The 15493-nt window shown below is 36.4% G+C and overlaps 2 protein-coding genes across 3 annotated transcripts; both read left to right on the top strand.

The window, feature by feature from the left end:
- Nucleotides 1-6549, top strand: LOC105044474 (protein ALP1-like). Its single transcript, XM_010922394.4, has 2 exons — nucleotides 1-540; nucleotides 5317-6549. Exons 1-2 carry the CDS (start codon nucleotides 405-407, stop codon nucleotides 6357-6359), a joined length of 1179 nt encoding a protein of 392 aa, XP_010920696.2. The 5' UTR covers nucleotides 1-404; the 3' UTR covers nucleotides 6360-6549.
- Nucleotides 6550-10329: 3780 nt separating this feature from the next.
- Nucleotides 10330-14880, top strand: LOC105044473 (uncharacterized). 2 transcript variants are annotated; one of them, XR_002164669.2, is made up of 4 exons: nucleotides 10330-10566; nucleotides 10688-10792; nucleotides 14233-14445; nucleotides 14519-14880. XR_002164669.2 is itself a non-coding variant. In XM_019850408.2 (2 exons), the coding sequence occupies exons 1-2, from the start codon at nucleotides 10489-10491 to the stop codon at nucleotides 10769-10771; spliced, it is 162 nt and encodes a 53-aa protein (XP_019705967.1). In that variant the 5' UTR covers nucleotides 10330-10488; the 3' UTR covers nucleotides 10772-11233. The 2 variants fall into 2 exon arrangements, 1 of the variants encoding a protein (XP_019705967.1); XM_019850408.2 differs by lacking the exons at nucleotides 14233-14445; nucleotides 14519-14880 and having other exon boundaries at nucleotides 10688-11233.
- The last annotated feature ends 613 nt before the right edge of the window (nucleotides 14881-15493 follow it).

Here is a 15493-nt window from a genome sequence, read left to right as displayed (position 1 = left end):
CCAAATTTCCCAACCTGCAGTGTCTCCAAGCCCTTTATCGCATCATAAATGTGCCCATATACGCAGCCTGTCTGCATGCTATAATCGAACGCCCAACACCGGCACTCCCCCATCCGCCTCTCCTACTGGACTTCCCCCCTTTCTCTCTCTCCTCTCTGTTTCTATTACCAGCCTTGCATGCTTTCCTCCCGACCCTCTCCACCTTCGCTGTTCTCCCCTTACCTCCCTCTCCTCTCCTCCCTTTCTTGAGTGGAATCTGGCCTTGGAATGACGGTTCTTGGCTTCTCTTCCCCTCCTTTCGATTCCTCCTCTCTTTATTGATCTTTTCTGTCTCTTGTCTGCGGGTTGCCTGAGCTTTTGACTTGGCTTCTTCTCTCTGGTTTGGAGACTTGGAGTCGGTTCTCATGGGACCCGTAAGAGGGTTCAAGAGGAGGAAGAGGGCCGAAAAGAAGGCCGAGAGGTATGCGGCCGCCGCGGAGCCGATGGATTCGGGGCAGGAGCCTGGAGATTGGTGGGATGGTTTCTCAAGAAGGATTGCAGGTTTTCTTTCCTCCTTCTTTGTGTCCGCCTTTTACTATCTGTTTATTTGGTGTGCTTGCGTTATTCTGCTGTTGTTTAGCATTTGCTTGCTGCTATTGAAATTGACGGGGTTGACCACTTGCATAGTGTTGTCATCTCCGAGACGGGATGATTTCTTTCCTTCTCTTTTCTTTTTGTGTGTGTGTGTGTGTTAGATTCTCCATGTTTTTGTGACGGTGTTTCTGTGAATGCATTGGTACGGGTCTGTATCAAAAATCCTTTTTGTGTACTGATATGGTCTGATGTGATTGTCCTCTCTGCAATCGTGACTGGTCGGTACAATTTGGAGAGACAGTTCATCTCTTGTCCAGAGAAATCCTGTTTTTTTAAACTGGAACTAGAACAAGCCATGACACTATGCAATCAGGAAGGACTAGTGGATCAATCAGTTGCAACTTGGCATCTAGATGACTAATGTCACCGAAGAACTCTGCCTTTACTGTTGATATTGATGGGCCTTTTAGATGATTAAAATTTGGTTTGATCACTGGAGGGTGTCATTTAGAGTGCGAATTTCATGGTTGAATCTTGGCTTTGTAACATGATGCGGATGCAGATGCTCAGCATTTGTTCAGATCACTGGTGTCAAGATCGTACCTTTCTAGGTTTTCCATCATATTTTTTGCAGGATGGGAGCCAACTAGGGTATGAACTTCTTGCTCAAATTTCGGCTTTGCCACATATGGAAGATGCCGATTCTCTGCATTTGTTTAGTTTTTGTGGTATTAAGATTATGGTCTGTTAGGTTTCTTATTATATGTGATTGCAGGGTGAGAGCTAATTGGAGTATGAAATTCTTGCTCACGTTGGCTTTGCCATATAATGCTGATGCTAATACTCTCTGTTTGTTTAGATCAGCAGGCACCATGAATATGCTCTTCTAGGTGTTTCATTATATGTGATTGTGGGTTGCAAACAAGTCAGGCTATAAATTTCTTCCCTTTATCATATAATGTAGATTACACTTTGTTTGTTTAGACTGGTGAGTGGTGAGCATTTTGATATTCCATAATTCCCATGTAGAACTTAGGGACCATCTGTTCACAAGACAGATTACTTTGACTATACTGATGAGAACATCTCCATTAGGAATTGAACAATTCTAAGATGCCGCTGAGACCAGGAAAGAAATATTATGAGATAACTTTTTGACCAAATTTTATTGCAAGTCGCACCACTGAAGTTAAGTGGTACCATGGACATACATATATATGCCAAACGAGATGAGGTATTTTAGGTGGATATGTGCTAAAACTATGCAGTTAGTTTTGCAAATTAGTAGATGAAGCTTGGAGAAAGCAGTATAAGGGTGAGAAGTAAGGGAGAATTACATGAGATTGTTGAACCACTACATGGAAGGTAAAAGATGACTCGGAAGATTAAGCATTGAATGTTGGCCAGTTCAATGGGTTTTGGGGTTGGGGGGAGGGGCGGGGGATGCAAACACTTGACCCGGGAGTTCTCTTTGTAGGATAGGAGACAATAGTCCAGTAGAATCACAGAGCAATTTCCTAATAGACAGAGATGAGGCTTATCATTTGTGTTAATGTAAGTTTCAATTTCCATATCATGCTTATAGGATAGAAAGATGATTTTTTCTGTTTGTGGTGGTGGAGGGGTGTGTATATTACTGGTTTATCCTTGTTCAATTATTTTCAAAACAAAATAAAGCCAAAGGATATCTAGAGGCTAGAGCTTAGTGGATGATAAAGAATGAGGAAAATGAATGTTCATATAGTATGTTTGTTAGATTTGAGTTCATGTTTGACCATGATGGATTTCAGATACTCGGATATTTGTTTATTTAGTAGACTGATGGGAGGCATGGATGCATTATGTACAAAGTCTTCTTTGATATGGAGCTTTTGACTTGCTTACATTGTGGTTGTCATACAAAATAGTTATGGATAAGAAAAGCAGCTCAAAGTTTTTTTTTAAGGTTGCAAAACAGAGACAATTGTCCACAGTTTTTCAAGATATTTAAAAACCCTCAAAAGTATTCCATCTTGATTGGTTTTGAATATGTCTTTTCCTCAAGTTGCCTGCATCAAATATAAAATTTGCTGGAACCTGATTCAGTTTCCACTATTTTCAGGTAAGCTAACATTTTGTGTTCACCTTCTCAACCTCAGCTAAATTGTATTGTCTGTAACAATATTCTGTATATGACAACTTTATTTCTGTCAAGATTACATCCATCACCAATACATCCTTCTCATATCCATTTTGACAAATTCTCCGCCATTCATTTGCTTGCCAACATTGGGATGTTGTACGAATGCTTAAAATATTGATTCTCATGATTTTTCAAGACCTCTATCTTTTCTGTTCAGTTCAGTCTTGTACTATGATTTTTCAAAGGACTATCTTCAGTGAAACATAACCGTATGTGTTACTTTGAGTGGCACTATCAACTTCTGCTCTGAGCAGACATTGTCCCAATAGGTGTGTCAAAACTGTCTTCAGTAAATTCAGCTTTCTGGACCGTTCGAGTCAACTTTTCTTATTTTCTCTATCTCATCTGTTTTATACCATCTTCTATATGTCTGTCAGTAGTGTGCTGTATAGTAGTATTCGTAAGAATGCTCTCAGTTCCTCATATTCTTGTTCCTTATGTTTAATGCTCTCTGTTGTTACATGAAAAAGAAGAAGAAGCTCTTTCTCTTGCAATACTCTAATTGTTGAGCTTGGATTATGTTTATATTTTCTCAAATGGGCACAAAACTTATATTTATTATCTGGTAGCATTTTTTTCCTGCTTTCTTCATTGCACATACTATTACACTTTGCCATCTATTTACATTCTTTTTCCTATCATTTATTTTTTTTAGTTCTGCATCCATTTTTCATGGATATCTAGTATCATATGGTAAATATTTTCATGGTTTTGATTCTACTGCTGTTTCTGGATCTGCTGCTGTGGGAATTCATGTTCAATATTCTGCTCTAATTAGTAGTGATGCCAATGGCCTACTTTGGACCCCTTGAGGGTGAAGCCTCTTGCTTTGAGCTTAGTGGCAAGCATCTTGTCTATATCATGCTAGATCTTCTGCCTTCATGCATCTTGCTTCTTGATCTATAGATCTTGAGTGCCTATAGAACAACGAAATCTAGCATTCTTAGGTCGGGCTTACCATGTGCTGATTGTTGAAGATCACACACTAGATGCTAAGAAAAGCATCATTGTCAAATACTGTGTTCTGTTTTACATATTTAAGAAATTTGTTTAGTCAAGATGTTCGCTAGTCAAGACATTAACTATTATATACATGGCTGCAGTGAGTGGCAGAGTGTATAAATTGTAAGCCATCATTTACAGCACAAATAGCTGCATTCCTTGTATGCTTTTGGTTATTTGTGTCCTACAGGATCCATCAAGTTACTGGTACAAATCCTACAATCTAAGGACTAAGTGTGTCAAATCCCAACTAAAATCTTAATCGAAACTTGAGTCACATGAATGCGTAATGGTAGATCTTGATTATACATGTTCACAATCCTATAATTAAAAAGTGGCACATTTTACACTATATACAATTTAGATTTGATTTGAGGAAAGCTAAACATCAATATGTATGTGAGAAGCTATGATGATTTATGATATAACTATGCAATCCAAAGTTTTTAATATGTTTAATCATTCCATAAGAAGCTTATAACATCCACAGATTCACCAAACAGTGCTTAAGAGGTTAGAGGCCCTGCTGCCTACAGTCTGTTAGTCATCAATTTACCTTGTAAACCTTGACTTTTGATAGACACAATAAAGCTGCTTCTGTTTCTGCCTCACTGAATTTTCATTCATTTAAATTATCTTGATGATCACATAAAGTAATACCTGCATAGAAATTGTTGATGCATTTCCATAAGAATGTTGCCAATCTCGGTCATGTAGTATTGGGATTTCGCAACAGATCTGTTTCTCTCTCATGTATATTTTACTAGTCTGCATCTGAATTGAAAATGCTAGAAGGATAAATGAAGGATGTGATCTCTCAGAATAATTATGTATCAATTCGCTGATGAAAGACTTGGTTGGAAATGAATGGCAGTCTTTTTGATTTATTTGGAAGGCCTTCCATTCTGATGAGTGAACAGCTGAGCTGGTCTTCAACTTCAAAAAGTTTTTATTTGCTAGTTCAGTTATATTTGTGATGACATCATCAGGGAAAGTGAATTTGTTTTCCTGATTAGTTTCAATTCTCATTCTCATTTTTGTCCTTGTGATGAAACATCAGTTTGAAAACGAGAATGAAAATTAAATTTGAAACTAATGAGGAAAACAAAATTCACATTGAATCACAGGACTGCCTCATGATATCACCTGATAAAATCCTTTCATTTTTGGATATTACAAGGGGATGCTCCCCAACTTTTTCTACATCATGCCCACCCAACCTGAGGGGCTGACTCCAACCAGAATCGAAACCCTGCCCTCTGGCTCAAGTGGCAAGGTGGGGATATCACCTTATAAATCATACTTACCTATAGTTCATTTCATTTGCAAAATAGTTCATTCATTTGCAAACGTTGGCTCATGGTGCTTCTCCTTTCACATAGAATTCAAAGGTCCACATTTTCACTTTTTCAGTTTGATTGTCTTTGCATGGAAGTCATGCGTCTTTCTGGTGGCAGTAATATTCTTCACTGCTAAATAATTTTTGTAAGACAGGATATTGAGTTTTCTTAAAATACTTTGCTCGTTAATGTTTGCTTATATTTCTCACGCCTTCTCAGGACCCCAATCTTTATCAAAGGAGCTGAACAAATTTGAGTGCATCTTCAAGATCTCAAGAAAAACCTTTAACTACATATGCTCATTGGTGAGGGAAGATCTATTGGCCAAAACTACATTCTTTACTTGCACTGATGGCAAGGTTCTCTCTGTAGAAGACCAGGTAGCTGTTGCCTTAAGAAGGCTATGCTCTGGTGACTCCCTATCAAATGTAGGCTTGTTGTTTGGGATGAATCAATCAACTGTTGCCCAAGTGACCTGGCGGTTTGTGGAGGCCATGGAAGAGAGAGGTATCCATCACCTCAGGTGGCCCACTTCTGAAGAAATGGTAATAATAAAGTCCAAATTTGAAAAGAAACAGGGCCTTCCGAACTGCTGTGGTGCCATAGACACCACCCACATCATGATGTGCCAACCTTCAGCAGACCCTTTAAACAAGGTATGGATTGATCATCAGAAGAACCACAGCATGGTCTTACAGGCTATTGTGGACCCTGAAATGAGGTTCCGGGACATTGTCACTGGCTGGCCAGGGAGCATGAATGACTTCCTAGTGCTACAGAACTCGGATTTCTTCAAACTATGTGAGAAAGGTTTGAGGCTTAATGGGAAGAAGCTAGAGCTTTCAGATGGGTCAGAATTGGGAGAGTATATAATTGGAGATGCAGGGTTTCCTCTTCTTCCTTGGCTTGTCACTCCTTACCAAGGAAAGGATCTTTCAGACTCAAAAACTGAGTTTAACAGGCAGCATTCAGCAACTGAAATGGTGGCACAAAGGGCATTGGCTAGGCTGAAGGATACTTGGAAAATTATTCAAGGGGCGATGTGGAGACCTGATAAGCATCGGCTGCCTAGAATAATTCTTGTTTGCTGCTTGCTGCACAATATTGTCATCGACCTAGAAGATGCACTGCGGGATGAGATGCCATTTGGTCATCAGCATGATCCAAGTTACAAGCAACAATTTTGCCATTTTGCTGACCAGAGTGGATTAATTCTGAGAGATAAGCTGTCCCAGTTTTTATCAGGAAAATTACCACCGTAAAAAAAAAAAAGCATCCAAATTGTATTTCTTTTGTTTCTGTTCCGCTCTTTCATTTGTACTGATGCTTATCTGGAAGATTACCTCCATAACAAGAGCGTCCAAATTGTATTTCTTATGTTTCTGTTCCCCTAATTTCATTAGTACTGATGCTTATTTAGAAACTAGTTTTTCAACATACTCCATTATGCTTGGTTGGTGATTTTTTCCTCTTTTTCAACATGAAAGCCAAGTTCTTTTCTGGTCCCTGGAGCATGCATCCCCATCTAAGAAGAATTGTTAGCAATCATATTGACCACTTTGCAAGCCAGGCAAGTAGAGTTTTTAATGCCTTTAATGTCATTTATATTTTTCAATCCTAAATAATCGTTGATCAAGTAGCTAGCATTGCTTTACCTATCTTACCTATCACGCCCCGATCTCGAATTTTTTAAAAAATAAAATTGAAATGTGAACAGTTATCTCAGAACTGTTCCTATAGATATGTAAGGCATCTCATCGGACAAGCACTTCAATATAATATAAAAGATAATATATTATTCGCACAGACAATAGTATTATCAGAACAACTAATATTGCATTTGATATTTTTAGCTTTAATCTTTATAGTATTCCACATCAGTTTTGTACAAAACATCAATATGCTTTTACTGACTCAAAGAACTATCCATCTTCTACAGACCAATCTTATCTCTATACACAAATCTCAAAATACTGATGTCTGATCCCAAAATTAGGTCACTGAATCTGAAAACAAATGATGAAGATTGATAAGCTTCATAGCTCGATAAGTAATAGATGCATTTATAAAACAGATTTAAATTATATTAATATGCAACTCAAATGAATCACACAATATATGATATCAATCTGATTAGTATCAAAATCATGCAATTAATGATATTCCATCACAATCATATGCTAGCCATCAAAAACATTGAAATCAATGGAGAATATAAAAGTCTATTATATACTCAATTTCATAATACCATAATTAAATACGGATATCCAATTTTTTTAGCTCTACAATCTTTATTGCAGCATATTTATATCCCTACAGCTCAAATATCACCATGATTGCGCCTACAATGTGGATCTCAAATCCACGATTGCCCCAATGATGGAGATCTAAAGTCCACAATTGTCCTCATAGTGAAGATCTCAAGTCCACGATTACCCCCATGGTGGGGATCTTAAATCAACAATTGCACCCATGGTGGGGATCTCAAGTACTCAAGTCCAGACATCAAATACAATAATACTGAGAGTTAAGTGATACATATATCAATAAATATATAAATAATTTATGTATTTCTCTTCTTTTGGATATAGTTTCGATACAATTTTGGTGCAGCTTTGATACAGTCTGATATATATTTCAACTGACAATAATTATGATTTATCAATCATGATCCGATCATAGTATATAATATCATTCATTTCAATTTATAAAATTTAAATTACTATTCAATTATTCATAATTATAAAAAATTTATGCATGATGAAATCTAAATGCAATTAAAGCCATTGATATCATATCAAAGAGATGATATAAATTTTTATGTAATTTTTATTAATTATAAAATATAAATATTACTTACATTAAAGATATCAACAATTAACGATTGATCATTCTGCTGGGGTTCCTCGGGATTTGATAATTCAAAGTTCACAAATATATCACAAAGCCACATCAATATTTTAAATTAATTTCTAAATATTTTTTTAAAATTCATAAGTCCCCAAATTCTCAAATTCTATTGTCTTGGAAAAGAAGAAAGAAAGAGAAGAGATGGTAAAAGAACATTTTCTTCATCCTTTCCTCCCTATAGCTCTAATCCACTAATTATTTATCCTAACAAAACTCATTTAAAAATTTCTAAATTTTGCTCTCAAGTTGATGATGAGTTAATAATCCCTGTTTAAAATTTTAACTTAAATTGCTCAACTATTAGGGAATTAAATTTGTAGATTAAAATAGAACAGAATCAATCCACCCTTAAGACTTAGCATCTTCCTCTCCAAATCATTTTTTTCTTCTCTTAAAATCCTTTTCCCATTAACATTCTTTCTTCCCTTAATAGTCTTTTCCCCACCCAAATTCTCCTCTGTCCCAATGCTTAAAGTTTCCTACCTTTATCTCTCTTGCCATCCCAACCATCTACTAATTAATTCATAATTGAAATCGGCTAAATACAAAGAGTGTTTAGGACTTACCTACTCTGTTGAAGAAGCAAACCAAAGCAGTAACCACCCAAAGAAAAGGAGAAGAGGAAGAAGTTGAAAAGAGAAAGAAAGAGAGAAAAAAAGAGATGTTGTGGTGGGGAAGAGCGGGAAAGGGAGGAGAGTATGAGAGAGATAGAGAGCAAGAGAGAGAGAGAATGCAAAAAGGGAAAGAAGAGAGGGGAGGTTCTGTTCTAGGAAAACATTGGAACAGGAGATTTTCTCCCCCTCTGTTCGATGCCAAAAAAAGGAAGGGCACCGCCTAACAAACAAGCCCAAGAAAAGTGGCAAGCTAGCAACCCAGGGTATTAAAGCTTCCTTAGCATGACTTTCTAATTTAATGCTCAGGCCAACCATCAAAAAAAAAAAAAAAAATCAATTGTTTGATTGGACAGAGTAATAGTCTCCAGACTATTAGAAAATTAGTTGAATCGAGCCATCCATGTGTGTATTAGTTTTGATGCATAACATTTTGTTCTTTTGGTTAGTTTGATGCATGACATTTATGCAATTGCCGGCTTTTAGGGCAAAAGAAATAGCACATGACTGCTGATTTTTATTATATAAATGTTATGTACCCAAATTCTCATCAAAATTTTCGATGCATGGCTATTGACTTTCTTTTAAACTAACTTCTATCATTAGGTATTGACTTAATTATTTTAAAAATAAAAATTTTTTAAAAATTTTTATTTTATTCTGAACTCCAATTCGTTATAATTAGGTCATCAAACTTTTAGAATATTATAATTTCTCTTTAGTTGCTACGTCCATCTAACAGTCATGATGGAAAAATAGCCATGTGCTGTCACTTGATATATAATGGAAGCTGATACGAAATAAAATAGCAAGTATAGAACTTATATAAACTCTTTTTCCTTCTTTTTTTTTTTTCTTTCTAACCAGGGTATTTACTTTCTATTTCATCTTTTTTCTCTCTATCACTAGCTCTTCTAAAATCCCACACCACCTCCTCTACCACTATCAATCTCTCTATCTTTACTATCATCAACTCCAAAACCTCCATCATGACCACCAGACCATCAAGCCATCTTCATTATTACCACCAAGTCTACCATTGTACTCCCAATGACTCTTGAGAAGCAAGTCATTTTCATGAAGTATATATGTGAAAAGTAAATCTCTCTTACATAATAGTCCATCGAAGTTATGAAACTCTTTCAACTATGTTAAGTTCATATATTTGTCTCTTTTCTAAACATCTAGAAGAAGGGTACAAATGGTGCGGATTTGAGAAAAGATAATGATGGATGAAAATAAAGGAAAATGAAAATAGAAACCCTAGCTAAAGAGGAGAAAAGGGGGAAAGAAAGAGTAAATCCTAGCTAGTAGAGAAGGAAAAGAGGAAAAGAGTTTAAATCTTAACTAAAAAAGAAAAAAAATAGAGAAGAAGGAATTTAAGATCCTATGTTAGTTAATTTCATGCCACATCAGTTTTCATTAAGTGTCATGTAATAATATGTGACTATTTTTATCGTGATTTTAGATGAGAATAATAGTTAAAAAAAATTATAATATTTTAAACATTCAATAATATGGTGATAACGATTTGAAATTTAGGATAATAATGAAAACTCTAAAAATAAAATAAAATAATTAAACCTTGGGTATTTAAAACAAATGCTGTATTTCAGAGGCTAGAGCAGCTGCCAGCTGGTGGACGGCAATAGGAAACACCGTTTATTATTCCGCCTCTTGGATGATCCCTTATAAATGCTTTATTCCGGCACGTCTGATCCCCGATAGATCAAGTGGGGTAAAGAGCTCCAGCCACTCGCCATTTCTGGAGTTTGTTTCAAAACTATTGCTGTAGCTAGGGTTTTAGCCGTCGTCGTCGCCTAATTCTGACGCGTCCTGCGTCCAATTTAGGCTTTGATTTAGGAAAGCGATGGAGGCGTCGAAGATTTTGAAGGAGAAGAAGTTCTGGATCGCTTCCTTTCTCGTTGTGTGGGCGGCCGGTCTACAGGTTGTTCTCCTCCCTTTAGCCCCAAATACTTCCAGATTTCTCATCCCTTTCAATGATCCTATCCGTTGCTGAACTGAACGATCTCACATTTTTTTTTGGTACCCGCCACAAATTTTTGCAGGCACATATGATGTGGATGCAGAAGCAAGACGCTTTCAAGGAAAAATTTGGGGAATTGAGCCAAGAAAAAGATGGAAACGATTGAATTACCGATCGACTTTATCAGGTTCCTCCCAAGCCGAATCATATCCGATGCCTTTAAAGACGTGAACCCCGTCTCTTTTATAGATTAATCTCTTTTCGCATTCTTGCTTGCTTTCTTGGGATGATGGGGTCTAATGATCACTTGGGGTATACAACATCAGAAAAAAGAGAATACAAACACCACCTGCGGAGTTCCTCTATTGAGTTTCCATTTGTTGCGGTTTTTTTTTTTTTTTAAAGTAGTTATGCAGGAAATATTTGTTGCGCTATTTACTCGTCTTTATGGAAAAGGAGGCTTTCTGTTGTGGTGAGATATATAACCCACAAAGAATGATGTTAATTTGAATTACTTATGCTTTGCATACTTGTCTATTTGGAGCCGGTTGGTGGCTTATATTGACTGATTCTAAGCGTGCAAAGGGAATACTAGAATATTATATATGATATGATGTTGGCTTCTATATGATTTCAATCTTCTATGTCTCCGCTCTTCTGCGTTTCAGTGTTTTAATTGCTTGTTTGTCTTCAAATTGTTAATTTGCTGGTTATAAATGATGTTATCTGTTTCTTTTTAAATATATATATATATATATATATATATATATATACATAGATATATATACACATATACATAGATATATACACATATACATATACATATACATAGATATATACACATATACATATACATATACATAGATATATACACATATATATATACATATACATAGATATATACATATATATATATATACATATACATATATATATACATATATATATATATACATATATATATATATATACATATATATATATATATATATATATGTATATATTCTGATAGGTCAGTTTTGGAAATTATAAGGTAGTTGGAAAATATATCATGCTTATGCATTCATAGGTGCCATGTGATTGTCAATGGGGGTTCACCATGTTGAATTCGAGAAACTGATGTTGGAGCCTAAACCTATTTTAAGTATCCTTTTTCTTCCTGGTTGGTTTAGGAAAATCCTAGCATTTGAGAAACTTTTTGTGGCTTGGTGGCTAGATGATGAAGCCTTATACCAGAGGAATGACATCTCAGACAATTTTCACAAGTTTGAGAGGACCCCTTCTGGAATTTATAGGTTGTGCTTCCTTACCTCCTTGGTACAAGGGTAGCCCTCTGTATTAGCTTTAAGTATTCTAACCAACATTTATGTTATCAATATCATGTAACATATGTCTAGACAAACATACACAGTGCATGACATGCACTGGATGTTTGTTTTCATGTCTCCCTGTCAAGAAAGTCATGCTCGCTGCTTCATAAACCATGTCAAGACATGTAAAACAACCTGTGTGGCTTGAATGTTTCAGTTTTAGGGCTTGTTCTGGCTACCTATCAATCTGAAGTGTCAGTTAATATTTCCTGGAACCAATATATATGGCCAACTGCAACTAAAATGATTACTATTATGCTATTTTAGTTTTAGATATAACCAGCTGGTTTATTCCAAAAGATCCAGTTTCATTTAAAAGAGGCTGAAATGTGGCATTACTTGTTTTAATTCTTCATTGTCACTTGAATTGTAAAAAACCATTTGAAAAATTTAGTTCTTGTAAAGCTTAATGCTTTGATCGCCTTACAATCATTCGCACACAAATAAGGGACTTGCACATGTTAAACATGCAGGCATAAGTTGATCAATGAAGTTTCATAGCTATCTTATTTCCTATGAAGTTGCTTCTTTTTTTACCTCAGTGGACCTACAAAGTTATTAATAGGAAATTATTGAGACATTGGATATGGAATGTTGTGAAACAAATAATTTTGGAAATTGTGACATTTATTCTGTAGAATATGATTGAATTTCAATATCCATTTCTGAAGGTCAGCATGTAAGGTTTTAGTTATGCTGTTTAGGCAGGACAATACTTGGACTCTTCTAGGAGTTATGAGGCCTACTGGTGTACATGTGGATTGAAACCATACAGAAGGATAGATTCACTGTAAAATTTCTATAGCACACCCATCTTGTCACAACACTGGTGTACATGTGGATTCAAAACCATATGGAAAGATAGATTCACTGTAAAATTTCTGTAGCATGCCCATCTTGTCCTGTTGTGATCAGAAAATCAAGTATGGATGAGGTCAAGCATAGGTTCAATTTCTAACCTATTGTTGGTCTCATTACCACTGCTTTGACATTGCAACTAACACTGTAGCCAACTTTTGCCTTTTTTTTCCAATTGACATCCCATTCCTAGTTATTGGGAAAGGCTTGGTGGCTGCTGTTCTATCATTGTCATCATAATTTAATGACATATCGAACAACATCTCTTCAATTTTGCTTAGCATTTTCTGTTTCATTGTGAGGACTGTCTAACTCCACTTTCCTATTCTCAATTAATCAAGCAAATTCAGTTTTAAGAAAAATAAAATCTTTTTGTCCCCAAGAGATAGGAAAAGAAAATTTTAAGAAAAACCTGATACAGTAGCAAGTTAAAGAAACATGGAATAGCATGATATTTTAATCTTGGACAACCAGAGGGACTTTTGGATGTAAGGTGCCTTTTTTTTTTTTTTTTTGGTGGTTGTTTTTTTTTTTTTTTTGTTTCTGTTTTTTTTTGGGGTTGGGGCAGGGTGGGGTGGGTGGGGAAAGAATATTCGTTGTTAGTTTATGAGTATTTTACGCACGTATTTTTAGGGTCATTCAGCCAGAAAAGGGGGAAGAGATAACAAAGCCTTTCCTCCCGTTTTTGACTGGTCACTTAGCGGTCTAATTATGTCTTTTGTCTGTTTTGAGATGGCTTATAGATAAGATAATCCTAGTGGTCTACATCTCATGAGTTTGGTAGTTTTGTTAGATGGGTAACATGGGTTGTTGTTACATGATTTTCATTATTTAGTTTGGTTGTCCCTTATCAGTTTGCGGTCCTTCTGTCTCCGCGATATGCAGTCCATGTTGATTTTTCCACATCATTTTGGCTTGTAATTGGGCTGTGTGTTATAAGTCTAGTGACAATAATTTTTCTGAAAGACTGTATGATGGTATTTACATGTTCTAGGGCATTTTTGATAGCCTTTAACAGTCTGGATAGAATGGAGAGTTTGATCTATTTCAGAATGCTGAAAGAGGAAATCAACCTTTTGGACTGAATTGCATGTTCTTGTTCAAAGGTGCAGATAAATTTTTGTACAAGTTAATCGAGTACTCTCCTGCTTTTTGTATTGGTTATGAAGCCTTTCACGTCGTGCTGAACATCTGGAGAATTTTTGCTTTAGTTTAAACTTTTGTGGTGTTCATTCCATTCTCTTAACCCTTTCTTGTGGTTTAAGAATTCACTTCCAATAATCAAGATTCAACATCAACCAACCCAGCACTTTATGGAAAGACAATGTTTGCAATCCTTATGCCTGCAGGGATTCATAACTTTTTTTGCTTACTAACAATTTCTGATTGGTTGGACAAGATTGTCCCAACAGCAAGAAGTTCCCTGAGCCTGGAAGCTGAACGCCAGGATGGTTTGGTTTGCAATGAAGGATAAAGACAAAATTAAATTCCAACCCTATTTCTGCTCTGCCTCTGCAAGGCCGACCTATCTACCTTTGACCGTGCGGCTTGGAATGGGGAGCTGATGGACACAATGCGATTCAGATGGGGGCTGGTGACTAGGTTGTTTTAGGTGGGAATGATGATTGATTGGCCTTTCATGCATATGCTTTATTTGTGGATAACGATGCTTTTTCCTGGTGCAGTAAAACGTTGAGGAAAGGTGCGTTGTGACATGCAGTTAATGGAGATTGAGCTCAGGCCGCACCCTTGCGGAGGCCTGGAGGACAATGCATAAAGAAGATATCAATCGTCATCAATCATCTTTTCCTTTAATTTGCAGTCAAAAAGTATCAAGCTTTCTCTAATGATGTAGAAAGCTTTTGGGAGGTACTTGGTTAGGAAGAATGGAGGTCTGAAATGGGAATGGAAATAGGTGATTCTTATTCTAGCTGCTTGATTGAGGGGAGTTTCACTCCGATTTCGATTCCAATCATGAATTAAACACTTCAGAAAATTGGATCATTCTGATTTTCATTTCAATATATTCTGATTCGGATTCTGATTTCGATCACGAATCAAACACTCTCTTAGTGTAGTCCAGAAGGATCAATTTTATGGTTGGGGACCACGATTTGGTTTAGAATATTGTCATTTGGATGTACTTTATTGATAAGTAGGAACTATCTAAGAGAATGGGCTTCATCTTGCACACCAACAGTTTAGCATAGATCTTATATAGAGTAGTGCATAAGCAGATCGATTTATAGTGAATAGGCTCTGACGCATCATGTTTTTTTGGAATCAGAAGATCAACTTCCACACTTCGAGCATCTGTCCAATAGCAAAAAACTCTTGTATGATTGCGATCACCTTGGATCAAATGGGAGACCAATATCTCCTATAAAAGAGGAGAAAAGCCATCAAGATTCGGAGTTGTCTTTGGATATCGTCCAAAGAGCTCTTCGCATCTGATCCTTAGATACAACCTCCATTAGACTCTTATTCTCTTTCGTGACCACCTCATTGGGAAGGGATGGAGCAGTCTAGTCCTCGCCCAGCGAGATCAAAATAATTGAACAATCTCTTGTCTAATCCTCTCATAGGTCATCAATTATTGCCCCATCGCACCCCTGATCGCCTTGACTTGGTTCCTATGATGCCTTGATCTATCCTGAGCA

This window comes from Elaeis guineensis, chromosome 5 (assembly GCF_000442705.2).
Source record: "Elaeis guineensis isolate ETL-2024a chromosome 5, EG11, whole genome shotgun sequence".
Classification (NCBI taxonomy): domain Eukaryota; kingdom Viridiplantae; phylum Streptophyta; class Magnoliopsida; order Arecales; family Arecaceae; genus Elaeis; species Elaeis guineensis.
Note: the sequence above shows the minus strand (reverse complement) of the source record. Positions and strands in the feature narration are given on the sequence as shown.